General features: G+C 51.0%; 1 protein-coding gene across 1 annotated transcript in view; it reads right to left on the reverse strand.

Moving 5' to 3' along the window:
• PLXDC1 (plexin domain containing 1) overlaps window positions 1-12096 on the reverse strand; it is a 66642-nt gene that overhangs the window by 29676 nt on the left and 24870 nt on the right. The window contains exons 3-7 of the mRNA XM_070389770.1: window positions 5703-5846; window positions 5345-5414; window positions 4617-4739; window positions 3797-3915; window positions 2697-2796 (exon numbers count right to left, since the gene is read on the reverse strand). Of these exons, the coding sequence (XP_070245871.1) occupies window positions 2697-2796; window positions 3797-3915; window positions 4617-4739; window positions 5345-5414; window positions 5703-5846 (556 nt within the window). The remainder of the gene's footprint in view (window positions 1-2696; window positions 2797-3796; window positions 3916-4616; window positions 4740-5344; window positions 5415-5702; window positions 5847-12096) is intronic.

Below are 12096 nucleotides of genomic sequence, written 5' to 3' on the forward strand. Positions count from 1 at the left end.
AGGAAAAAAGTCTATTTTTTTTCTTTAATTTTGCATCTTCATGAGATGGGAGATGTTAACTAAACATTGTAATCATTTCATGATGTATGTAAGTCAGATCCTTATGCTCTAACGCCTGAAAGTTACACAGTGCTTTATGGCTTCTCTGGTGGCTCAGACGGCAAAGACTCCACCTGCAATGCGGGAGACCTGGGTTCAGTCCCTCGGCTGGGAAGATCCCCTAGTGGGCATGGTAACCCACTCCAATATTCTTGCCTGGAAAATCCCCATGGACAGAGAAGCCTGGAGGGCTCCAGTCCATGGGGTCGCAAACAGTCGGACACGACTCAATAACACTGAAAGAAAAATGAAACAGTAAGCTGTGCCCAGCTGTGTAGGCCCCAAGTGCCTTGCTAAGAACTCTGAATTCATGTTTTGGGCCATAAGGAGCCAGAGAATGACAAGATCAGCTCTGTCTGGCAGTGACAACAAGGAGTAGGGAGACAGGGGACAGGGGGCAGGGAGCCTGGAGGCCAGGAACTGCTGGGCAGTGTCTAGAGTCAGACGTGGGTTTCCCTTGGCTGGTAGACTCAGCGCCTCATGAACCACAGCTGGAGCCACCTGATTTGGCCGCTCCCACAACAGCCCTTGTATTTCCTCCAGGTCTCACAGAACAGGCGCAGCCGCCCTCCTGTTATTTCAGGTGGGTTCTGCTTCCTCCCTCGCCCCTCATTACCACACCTCCCCACATCTCCCTGGCTTGCTCTAAAACAGCCTTTCATTCTAGAACCACAGAGGAGCTTCAGAGGCAGACACTCTCGGGGGATCTGACTTCCTCTAACTCACCCTCATTCTACAGCTGGATCCAACACACATTTCCTGCCGCTGGGCACAGGGCCTGCGAGGGGGGCACAGACCCCACCCCTGAGGTGCGCAAAACAGGGCCGTGGGGAGGGGCAGGGAGGCATGGATACCAAGAACAGTCCTTCCTATAAAACAGCCTGGGTGTGTGCACACAGTGCTGTGGGTGTTTGGGGAACTGAGGAGGGAAGGATTGCCCGCTCTGGATGGAGTGGGAGTTGGTTGGATTTAGAAAGCCTCAATGGTGGACACTAGGGTTTAAAATACAGAAGATTTGGGTTTCAGTTCTAACCCTCAGAGCTGTGTAAAAGCAAGTCACGCCACCTCTCTGGGCCTCCTTATCTTCATTTAGAAAGAGACAAATGCACAGACTTCATTTACAGTGCTGCAGGATAATCCAATAAGATAACTATAAGCTCAGTATCTAGGGATGGGGTTGTAATCAGTGTGCCCCTAAATGACCCCAGTGATCCCTGCCTCCTGGGATTCACACCCTGTTTAATCCCAGCTTGAGTGTGGGCTGGACCTAGGAACTTCCTTCCAACCAGCAGAAGGTGGCAAAAGTGGTGAGGTTATGAGAAGGCTCTGGCTTCCCTCTCGCTCACCCTCTACTGCTGTCTTCCTTGCCTGCTCTGATGGAAGCCAGCTGCCACAGTATGAACTGTCCTATGGGGACGTTCACGCAGCCAGAACCGAAGGGGGAACTGAATCCTGTCACAACCACATGAAAGCTCTTAGATGTCCCCCCAGCAGTCACTGAGGCAAGCCTGGCAACCACCTTGAGAGCAGCCTGTGAAGGAGTCTAAACCAGAGGACCCAGTTAAGTCATGCTTTGTTTCCTGATCCACAGAAACCCTGAGATAATGTTTTAAGCCTCTAAGTTTTGGCACAATTTGTTTTGCAGCAGTAGCTAACTAATACAATCAGGGTGATATTGAAACTCTTTAGTAACTGGCTCAGTATAGGTTTTAACCAACCAATTAGAGTAGTTGACTGTGCAACAGAGCAGGGTCTGAGCCACTCGCTAGAGTGCTGGGAGTTTGGGGGTGGGAGAAGGGACAGTGGAGGGACAGGTGAAGTGATGGGAAGTAATCTTATGGAAATATTCATGCAAGAGCATAAAAGTACATATTTGCAAGAATATTCACTGCAGTATTATTTGTTGTAAAGAAAGATTAAAACAACTGAAAAGTCTGGGCCTAGGGGACTGGTTCAACTAAGGTACATCCATGCGAGGGGTGTACAGTTATTAAAAAGAGTGATCCAGAAAGATGGGCAGGATATACTTTATTCAGGAGCAGAACAGAGGACAGCTTATGCCATTGTTTATGATAAATACACTTATGTATACTTACCCGAAGGCTTGTAGCTCTAGAAATACCCTGGTGGCCCTGGTTGCCTCCAGGAAGGGGAATTGGGGAACGGGGATCAGGGACAGGAGAGAAATCTAATTTTCCTGTCTCCTGAAGCCCGCTGTGATGCTCCTTCTATCATCTGGGTTTGGGAGGCAATTACGGTTGTGTGCTGGGAGGACTAATAAACCCTAATTTAGTGTCTTTGGAGATTTTTCTAAGTGGAGGGTGTGCTAAATGGAAGGGCCCTGGCTGCCCCCCCCCCTGCCGCTCCACCACAAGAGCAGTGCCTCCCACTGGAAATTTTATTGGAAAAATGGTTCCTCAGCTTGAATGAAGAGAAGTTGGAACTCACTCTGCCCCTTTTCTTCCCTCAGTTCCCACTTAACTCCTCCTGCCCGCCCCCAACCACTTCCTACCACTGCCCTCTCCCCCACCAGTCTGGCTCAATCTGAGCTGAGTCCAGCCCCATCCAGGGATCTCTGTGGGTCCATGGGGTCTCACCTGGTACATCTGGGGATGGATTGAGAATCATGAAGGCATCTGACAGGCCTGCTTTGACAGGGTGCTGGGACGAGCTGATTTCCAGGACGGGTATAGGGATCTGCAGGCGGGGAAGAAGAGGCTCCATCTACCCCGAAACACTCTTGGACCAGCTCTTCTTGGAGCTTCAGACCCATCTGCCTGGTGGGCATTGGCTCCTGGAGGGCTCAGACATCTCAACCCAATGGGCCCATCCAAATTCCAAGTCTTCCCCACATCATCTCCAAACACATTTCCTTTTTCTTTTCTTTCTCTTTGTGAATGGCACCTCCATGGAGGAGTCACCCTCAGCCTCTCCCAGCTTCCTTTCATTTCCCTCCTCCTCTGTCAAACACATCTCCAATCCTGTTAACTAGCCTCCTAACAGGCTCTCAAATCTATCCAGTTTTCTCCATCACCCCCACCCTACCCCAAGCTGGCCCGTTCTCCTGCATCATCTCCCAGCATTCCCTCTGAGTCCCAGCCCTCTGCTCTCCACTTTGAAGCCAGAGTGGTGTTTTTCAAGATTTTTTTTTTTTTTTTGATGTGGACCATTTTAAGGTCTTTATTGAGTTTGTTACAATATTGTTTCTGTTTTGCTTTTTCAGCTGGGAGGCATGTAGAATCTTAGCTCTCCAACCAGAGATGGAACCCATACCACGGGCACTTAACCACTGGACTGCCAGGGAAATCCCTAGGCCGCCTTCTTTCAGTGCTTTATACCAGCCATGCTCAGTCCTGCCACTGAGCCTTTGCATATGCTTTGCTCCCTCCCAGAACACACTTCACCCTCCTCTTTGCTTCCTTAACTCCTACACGTTCTGAAGATTTCAACTCTTTTCCTCAGGAGAGCCTCCCAGGCTCCTGTTCAGGTAAAGAGCCCCGTGAAAGGCTTTCCTGGCATCACTATTTAAGAGCACTTGCCCCCACAGTTACTATCTATCCCCCAAGCCAGATTCTCAGCTCCACAAAGATGGGCCGGCAGCCATCCTGTGAACTTCCTTATCTCCAGCACCACACCCTAAGTCTGGCGCACTACAGGGCCTCGACATATTTGTTGAATGAAAGAATGGCCCACTCACCTCTTTGTAGCCGAAGACAATACGGCCGTCTTGGTGCAGAGCCGCCTGGAAGGTGAAGCTGCCTCTGTCCTCCCGACCCTGGAGGTAGACGTGGTCCCACTGAACAACAAAGACTGTCCCTGGTGAGGAGAGCAGAGACTTGGCTGGTCAGGGAGGTCGTGCAGGGAGCAGGGCCCTGCAGAAATGGTGGCCCACGTGGATGGGACACCAGCTAGTGCCTTTAGCGATGATGGGGGCAGTTTGGAAATTTGACAGGAGGCAGAAACTGGGCAGCCCACAAACAGTCTGGCTCCCAAGCTGGAGGGGAGCCAGGAGACCCTGCTGCACCCTCCCCGCCCCCAACCAGGTACTGTAATTGTACCTGAATCATCTCCAACCCCAAGCACTGCCCTGTCCTTCTTGCCTATCCTGACCCCCTGAGATGAAAAGGAGGAGAAACAGTAGAAACTTCTGTTCTCCTGGGACAGAAGGTAGGTTCTCAAGGGACAACCTGGTGAGAGTAAGAAACAATCAAGGTCTCTAATGTTTATTTCACCTCTGCTGCTGCTGCTGCTGCTGCTAAGTCGCTTCAGTCGTGTCCGACTCTGTGCGACCCCAGAGACGGCAGCACCGAGAGCTAATTGTTTTCACTTAATTTTCTCATCAGGTAGCAGGCATTTTGTCCCCAGGTGAGGAAAATGAACACAAAGGTAGGGTAGCTGCCGTGCTGTGTGACTGTGGGCAAGTCCCTTGCCCTCTCTGGGCCTTGGGCGCCTCTAAAGGGGGCTAGACCAAGGGATCCCTGGAGCTGGATGAATTAAACTCTGAGCTCTGATCTCACCATTGTCGAAATAAGCAACTGTGGAGTTGTCAGAGTAGCCAGGGTTGAAGTTGGCCATCAGAGGGGCCACGTACTGGGTAGCTGTGAGCATCCGATGGACCACATCACCCATGAAGATGAAGCCTGGGGTGGGAAGAAGCGTAGATGAGTCATCAGAGATGGACTTGCTTCCTCATGCAGGAAGGAGTAGCGTAGATGGAGCTGGAAGTGAGTCTTGGACCTCTGACCCCCAGCATCACATGGTGGGCATGGGTCTGGTGTATATAGAGCAAAAGGGGCCCAGACTAGAGAAGGTTCTCTCTGCCCCTCCACCCACCTCTGTCCCTTGGAAAGTGCACAGGAATCCAAGATAGGCTCCCTCATATCAACAGGGAGCCTGGTCCCAGGAAACAGGCTCTCAGTGCAGTCTCCTCCCTCTCACTCACAGACTCAGAAGCACAAGGGCCAAGGGACTGCCCACACTGGGCTGTGCTGACCCAGAGGGAGACACACATGCACGTGCACCCACATCCACACACACACACACAATTAAGTCAGCAGACGTGAGGGAGGTGGTCCGAAACACTCATGATCTCTCACCTGAGAGTGGGGTCCCAAGAGAGAGCCACATGTGGGACCCACCCCAGTCCATCTATAAAACCCTGACTCCCGTGAACCTTTCCAGTTTAGGTCCCAGGTTCTAGCTGAAATCTCCACACCCTCTCCCAGCCCCACAGACAAGGCCTTACCTCCGGTTGCTATGGTGATCTGCCGCAGAGGATGCCCGTAGAAAGGGAAATCAAAGGACAAGACCACTCTCTGCAGGGGATGGGAGAGAGTCAGCAGGGCCAACATGCAGGCCAGGTAGCCGGGCAGTCACACTGCCCCATGCTTATCTGGATTGGGTGGGGGGGTAGGCATGTCTAGGGCAGGCCCCCAGGGCCACAGGTGGGCACCCCAACTCCGGTCAAGCCCCCTAGGATCCCCTGGGAAGGCACTCCCCAGACCCCAGACCTCAGGCCATAGCCATGCCCACTCACCAGGCAGAGTGGGCTGGCCCCCAGCCTCCCAGCCCGGGGCAGTGCTGCCAGGGACTGGGGCACTCACCGAAGCCTGCCGGTGGGTGTTGGAGAGGATTCTGTGAACTTTCACTTGGCTCTGGTTGGCCTTGGCCACGTCCACCCACAGCTCCTGGCTGCGGGGCTCGCTGGGACCATACAGACGGGACACATAGTAGCTGTGGTTGTCCTCCTGTCGTTATCCAAGACAGAGTCCCAGGAGGATGAGGAGACAGGATGCTAGCAACCACCCTCTCACCTCCTCCATCCAGATGTCCGGATAGAGAATTCACGGTCCTCCCAGACCATAGTCCAGAAGAGCTGGTTTAGGCCTGGGAGCCCCTTGGATGCCGTTGGCCCTGGAGAGCTCAGTACCTGCCCCCTAGCTATGCCCCCAACAGCTCTGCTCCAGCTAAATCCATGCCTGCTATACCTGAGCTCCACTCTGCCATCCCCAGGACAGGCCAGGGGTTTTCCTAGAGCCCCGAGTTCCGTTCCCCGCTACCTCACCCCTGCCCCAGAGCATACCCAAGGCAGAGCTCAGCTTGGGACATGAAGGAGCAACAGATAAGGTAGCCTCAAACAGAGCCCTGTCTTCAGGGAGCTCCCAGTCTGAGGGGGAGACACAGCTCCCTACCCTGGGGAGCACCCAATTTAACGGAGAAGAAAAATCTGAATCTTGGAAGCTACCCATCTAAAGACAGAGGCAGATCCTTGATCTTGGGCATTGCTAGTCTGATGGAGGAGGTGGGACCCATGCAAACGGAATACCCAAACAGAGACCCTCTAGCAGAGAGATAAGACAGGGCCCATACGAGTCACTAAAGAGTTGAGAACGGGGAAAGAAGCAGCAATGATGCCTTCAAGACATATTTTTAAGCTTTACTATGTGCCTGATTGGGACAAAATGAAGAATAAGCCAGAATCCAGAGGGCTGGGAGTTAATTCTGTAAAGCCTCTCCTGCAAGGGAGCATTTAGGGGCAGGATTTAAAGGAGGCTGGGAAACAAGCAGCAGAAAGAGCGGAAGAGCCTGGGGAGGAGGCCATGTCAAGCCTTTCAGCCCATCTGGGAGCGCAGCCGAGGAGGAGCAGAGGCACAGCGGGCAGGTCCATTTGGCCGCTGCCACAGCCATGGGGCTGCTGACCCGTGCAGAGCCCTGGGCGTTGCGGGTCATTAATCAGGCTGTCAGGCAGCAGTGGCTGCAGACACAGCAGAGCTAACCATGTTTTCCCTGCCAAGCTGCCAGCTGCCCAGCCAGCCCTTGCCCGGGTCCCAGCATGAGCAGGGCCAAGGGTCGCCTGCTCTATCCACCCGCCCGGAGGCAGACTCTGTTCTTCTGACAGGTGACACACTCTGGGGCCTGGGGTTGGGGCAGGGCTGGGGGAAGATGAGCAGGAGAAACACGGGGCCAGGCAGGGTGGGGGTGGGGGGTAGATTTCCTTTGGCCACTGCCTGGTTCCTCCCCTCCAGCCTCTAGACTGCCGGCCTCTCCACCCATTCCTAGCATGGACATCAAGCAAATGTAAACAAATCAGAAACACATGAGGCCACACTCCTCTGCTCATAAGCCATCTGGGGCTCCCACTGCCCTGGAGACGAAAACCCAAACCTCAGCCTTGCATATGAGGTTCCCCCATGAGCCCGCCCCACCCTCTCTCTAGCTTAACTTCTCTCTCTCTCTCCTTCACCTGTGCATCCTGGGCACCCACTCACCAGACCAACTTCCCAGTAGTCTCAGTCCACCGTTGGTCACTCAGGCCTTTGCATATGCTGATCTCCCTGCCCAGAATGACTCTGCTTTCTCCCCCTGGCAGATCCCTCCTCTTCAATGCTCAGCTTAAAGATCACCTTCTTATTGATCTCCCCCGACTTGCCCAGTGAGGGCCTCCACCATCCACAGGAGTCCTCAAGGGGTGACTCACAGGTACTGTTTGTGAGAGTCACCTGGGCTCATGCTTATTGGATTTCTGGTTTTACTCATGAAACCTTCTGAGGGGGGGCCAACCAACCTGATGCCACCAGCCATGGGTGCCCATGGATATTGCCTCCCACTGCTGCCACAGTCATCTACCCTGAGGTCCTAGAAGATGCCCAGAGGAGGAAGCACTGAATCTCAGCTTGCCCACAGGCATGGGCATCTCTGTGTTCACAGCCTCCCTCAGGAAAGCAGCCCCTTCAGCTTCTGCTTATTCCCTCATCCCACCCCCTGCCAAAGACTAGAAGTCATATTTTCCCCTCTAGGTCTCCAAGTTTCCTATCCCCAGTCATTTCTGCTGGTATCCCCACCTTGACCACCAAAAGAAAAAAAAAGCAAAAAACGACCCCCAAAATCACCTGACACCACTATAGAAAATAGTATGGAGGTCCCTCAGAAAACTAAAACTAGAATTATCGTATGCTCCAACAATCCCACTCCTGAGCATATATCTAGACAAAACTATAATTTAAAAATATACATGCACTCCTATCTTCATAGCAGCACTGTTCACAATAGCCAAGAGATGAAAATAACCTAAACGTCCATGGACAGACGACTCGGTAAAGATGACGTGGCACATATATACAACGAAATACCACTCAGTCGGAAAAGAATGAAATAATGCCATTTGCAGCAACGTGGATACAACTGGAGATTATCATATACGTGAAGGAAGTCAGAAGGAGAAAGACAAATACCATATGATATCACTTATACGCGGGATTTAAAATATGACACAAACGAACCTGTCTGAAAACAGAAGTAGACTCACGGACAGAGAAAAAGGACCTGTGGCTGCCACGGGGCAGCGGGTGTACAGAAAGGATGGACTGGGAGCTTGAGATTAGCAGAGGCAAAGTATTTTACATAGAAAGGATAAACAAGGTTCTACCGTGTAGCACAGGGAACGCGATTCAGTACCCTGAGACAAACCAGAATGGAAAAGAATATAGAAAAGAATGTGTATATATATATATGTGTGTGTGTGTGTGTGTATACTGAATCACTTAGCTGTATAGCAGAAATTAACACAACGTTGTAAATTAACTATGTATGCACGCATGCTAAGTTGCTTCAGTCGTGTCCAACTCTTTCAGACTCTATGAACTATAGCCCGCCAGGCTCCTCTCTTATTCGCTTCTCCAGGGGATCTTCCTGAGCCAGGAATCGAACCTGGGTATCTTGCACTGTAGGCAGATTTTTTTACCATCTGAGCCATCAGGGAAACCTGGTAAATTAACTATACTTCAATTAAAAAAAAAAAAGCTCCAGAAAAAAAAAGAAAACCTGCCAAGAAAGCAAGCCCCTTGCACACCAACTCATGCAAAGACACGTGAACAAATGTGCCCACGAGAAGAGTCCGAAGGCCCCCAAGCTGCTTCCAGGGAATCACGTGGTGAGTGGGTTTCATTCCACCTCAAAGAACAACCACGGGGCCCTGACCAACACTCTGCACCTGAACGTCTGCAGGACCACAGCTCTGAAGCCAGTTCAGGTTCAGCTGCGACCACCTGCCAGACACAGCTACCGCTCAATTCTTCTCTCCACTAGGTCCAACAAAGGAGTGGTTTATTAAACAGCATCAGTGGGCCTAAAATTTTGCCCGAAGAAAGGAAGCCCTAGTTTACATGCTATTCAGCCCACCATTTAGATGTCCTCTCCAACCTCCACCCCATCACCTCAAACTCTGAGCCCCTGACACAGAGGGACAGGCAGAATCACCTCTGCACCACAGCTCAGGATCCCTGAATCCTTGATGCCTGAGAAGGGTTTGCTGAGGTGAGGCGAGGCCTGCTCAGGGAGCCCAGAACCTTCCTTTTGCCCTTTTATAGAAGTAAGAGGGACCAGTGCCTAGCACAGTCAAGATTTTGGAAGTAAACTTGCTTCCCTAATTCCTGGGCTGTCTTTTCATAAAAAGTAGGGGAGGAGGACATGAGCAGCCAACAGAGCCAAGCAGGGTCTAGGTGGCACTCTAGTCCTTTTAAAAAAAATATTTATTTAATTAATTTATTTGGTTGTGTCAGGTCTTAGATGCGGCATGCAGGATCTAGTTCCCTGCCAGGGATCGAACCCTACCAGGCCCCTTGCATTGGAAGTTGGGAGTCTTAGCCACTGGACCACCAAGGAAGTTCCTCTTTGACCTGGTGAACTAACCAGGTTAGTCCTTTTGAATGCACAGAAGGTTTAATTGTGTCCCTCATAAAGCTATGTTTAAGTTATAACTTCCAGTACTTTGGATATGACCATGAATGGAAATAAAAGTCTTTGCAGATGTCAAGTTAAGATGAGGTTCTACTGCATTAGGGTGGGACCTAAATCCAATGACAGGCTTGTTATATGATTGTTACAAAACAAAGGAGAGGGAGATTTAGATACAGAGACACAGACGGGACACAGGGAAGAAGTCCATGTGACAACAAAGATAGATATTGGAGTGATGCAGTTTACAAACAAAGAAACACCAAGGATTATCAGAGGCCACCAGAAACTAGGAGAAGGCAAGGAAGAATCTCCCCTAACCTCCAGAGTGACTGTGACCTTGCTGACACCTTGATTCAGATTTCTGGCCAAAACTGTGAGAGAATAATTTCTATTGTTTTAAGCCACCCAGTTTGTGATACTCTGTTATGGCAGCCCTAGGAGGCTAATACACAAGTCCACAGTTGTGTGATGCTGTGCCGCAAGGGGGCAACCCTCAATGTCTCCCCCTTCTTGTCACAGTCCTGCTTGGAACATTCTGCGTCTTCCCAGCTGCACTCAGATTGAAGGCCACATTCCTTACCATGACCTCCAAGGCCCTGTGAGGCAAACTCTAGACTTCGCCTATCCAGTATTCATTACCCCGCTTCTTTATTAATAGCACATTGATTTTGTAGCAAGCAGCAATGTAGTCAACTAAAAAACTTCATTCCCTGGATGACTTAAGGCTTACCATGTGATGCAGGCTGGCTTATGAGATATACTGAAGGTTCTAGCAGAGCCTTTTACAAGAGGTCAAATTTGACTGCTCATCCCTCTTGCCTTTGCCCTTCTCTTTATTCCTGCCTGGAATGCAGATGTGATGACTGGAGCTTCAACAGCCATCTTGTGAGCATTAAGACAAGTGAAAGGGTTAGTCACTCAGTCATGTCCGACTCTTTGCAACCTCATGGACTATAGCCTGCCAGGCTCCTCTGTCCACGGGGTTCTCCAGGCAAGAATACTGGAGTGGGTAGCCATTCCCTTCTCCAAGAGATCTTCCTAATCCAGGGATCAAACCCTGGTCTCCTGCATTGGAGGCAGATTCTTTACCATCTGAGCCACCAGGGAAGCAATAAAGATAGGATAGTGGAGTGGACAGTTAGACAGAACCTGGGTCCCTGGAGGAATGCTTGTTAAGTCCTCAGATTCAGCATTCTGTTATATGCAAACATGAATTTTTCCTGATACACAGTAGTCTGGCCCCTCCCTCCACCACCTCCCTCCCCAGGTCTCCCCTCCCCACCCCCACCCCGCTCTCCTTGCCCCAGCCCTGCAAGGCTTTCAATTCCTGAAATCACCAAGTGCTTGTCTGACTCAGGACCTTGGTACTTCCTATGCCTCAAAACCTCTTTTTCATGCAGTTCAGAAGCTGATTCCTCATGGTCCTTCAGACCTCAGTTCGATGGTCACTTCTTCAGGTGCTCTTTCATCAGGAGTGGCTTCCTGATGTCCCTGTTACACTCTCATCACACCTCGGTCTTCTGCCTCTCCATGTGTTGCACACTTGCAATGACTGATCTGACTTTTAGACTTGTTATCTCCACACCTGCCTTTCCTAGAAGACCATAATTTCCCCACAAGTAAGGTCAGCCTTTACCTATGGTGGGTTATTTTTAGGCTGTGCTGTACAGCATGTGGGATCTTAGTTCCCAAACCAGAGATCCAATTCGTGCCCCCTGCATTGGGAGCGTGGAGTGAGAATCACTAGACCACCAGGGAAGTCCCACCTCTGGGGTTTAAGCAGAGTCCGCACTCGATTGGAGGATATGTTGATAAATGAATGACCAACCATTCATCATTTCAAAGCAGTTTGTTGAAAGCCTGCTCTTCCTTTGTTTTATTGCTATTGCCAGTAGCCATGCATTCTAGTGAGCAGGATGGGATGTTATTACCAAACAAAGCGAGACAGCAGCTCCTGGGGAACAGGTTTAAAACAGCTGCTTGGAGGCCTGGAAAAGGGTCTGGTTTCCATCACCTAATCCCTGGGACTCACCTGGTGTTCACCAACCCTCCAAGCATTGGAAATGACAGCCCTGCGCAGAAGCCACGCTCTGCAGTTGTGAAGCCCAAACAGACGCTGACACATCTCTTGCTATGTTGCCTAAGAGGCAAAGGGTGGGGTGACTGGGGATGTGTCTCACCAGCCTGTTACTCTGAGTCCTCTGCCCACAAAGGACAAACAGCCCACCACCCTAGCCAGCGCTGCTCCACTGAGGAGGCTGT

The sequence above is a fragment of the Bos mutus genome, chromosome 19, assembly GCF_027580195.1.
Source record: "Bos mutus isolate GX-2022 chromosome 19, NWIPB_WYAK_1.1, whole genome shotgun sequence".
Taxonomy (NCBI): domain Eukaryota; kingdom Metazoa; phylum Chordata; class Mammalia; order Artiodactyla; family Bovidae; genus Bos; species Bos mutus.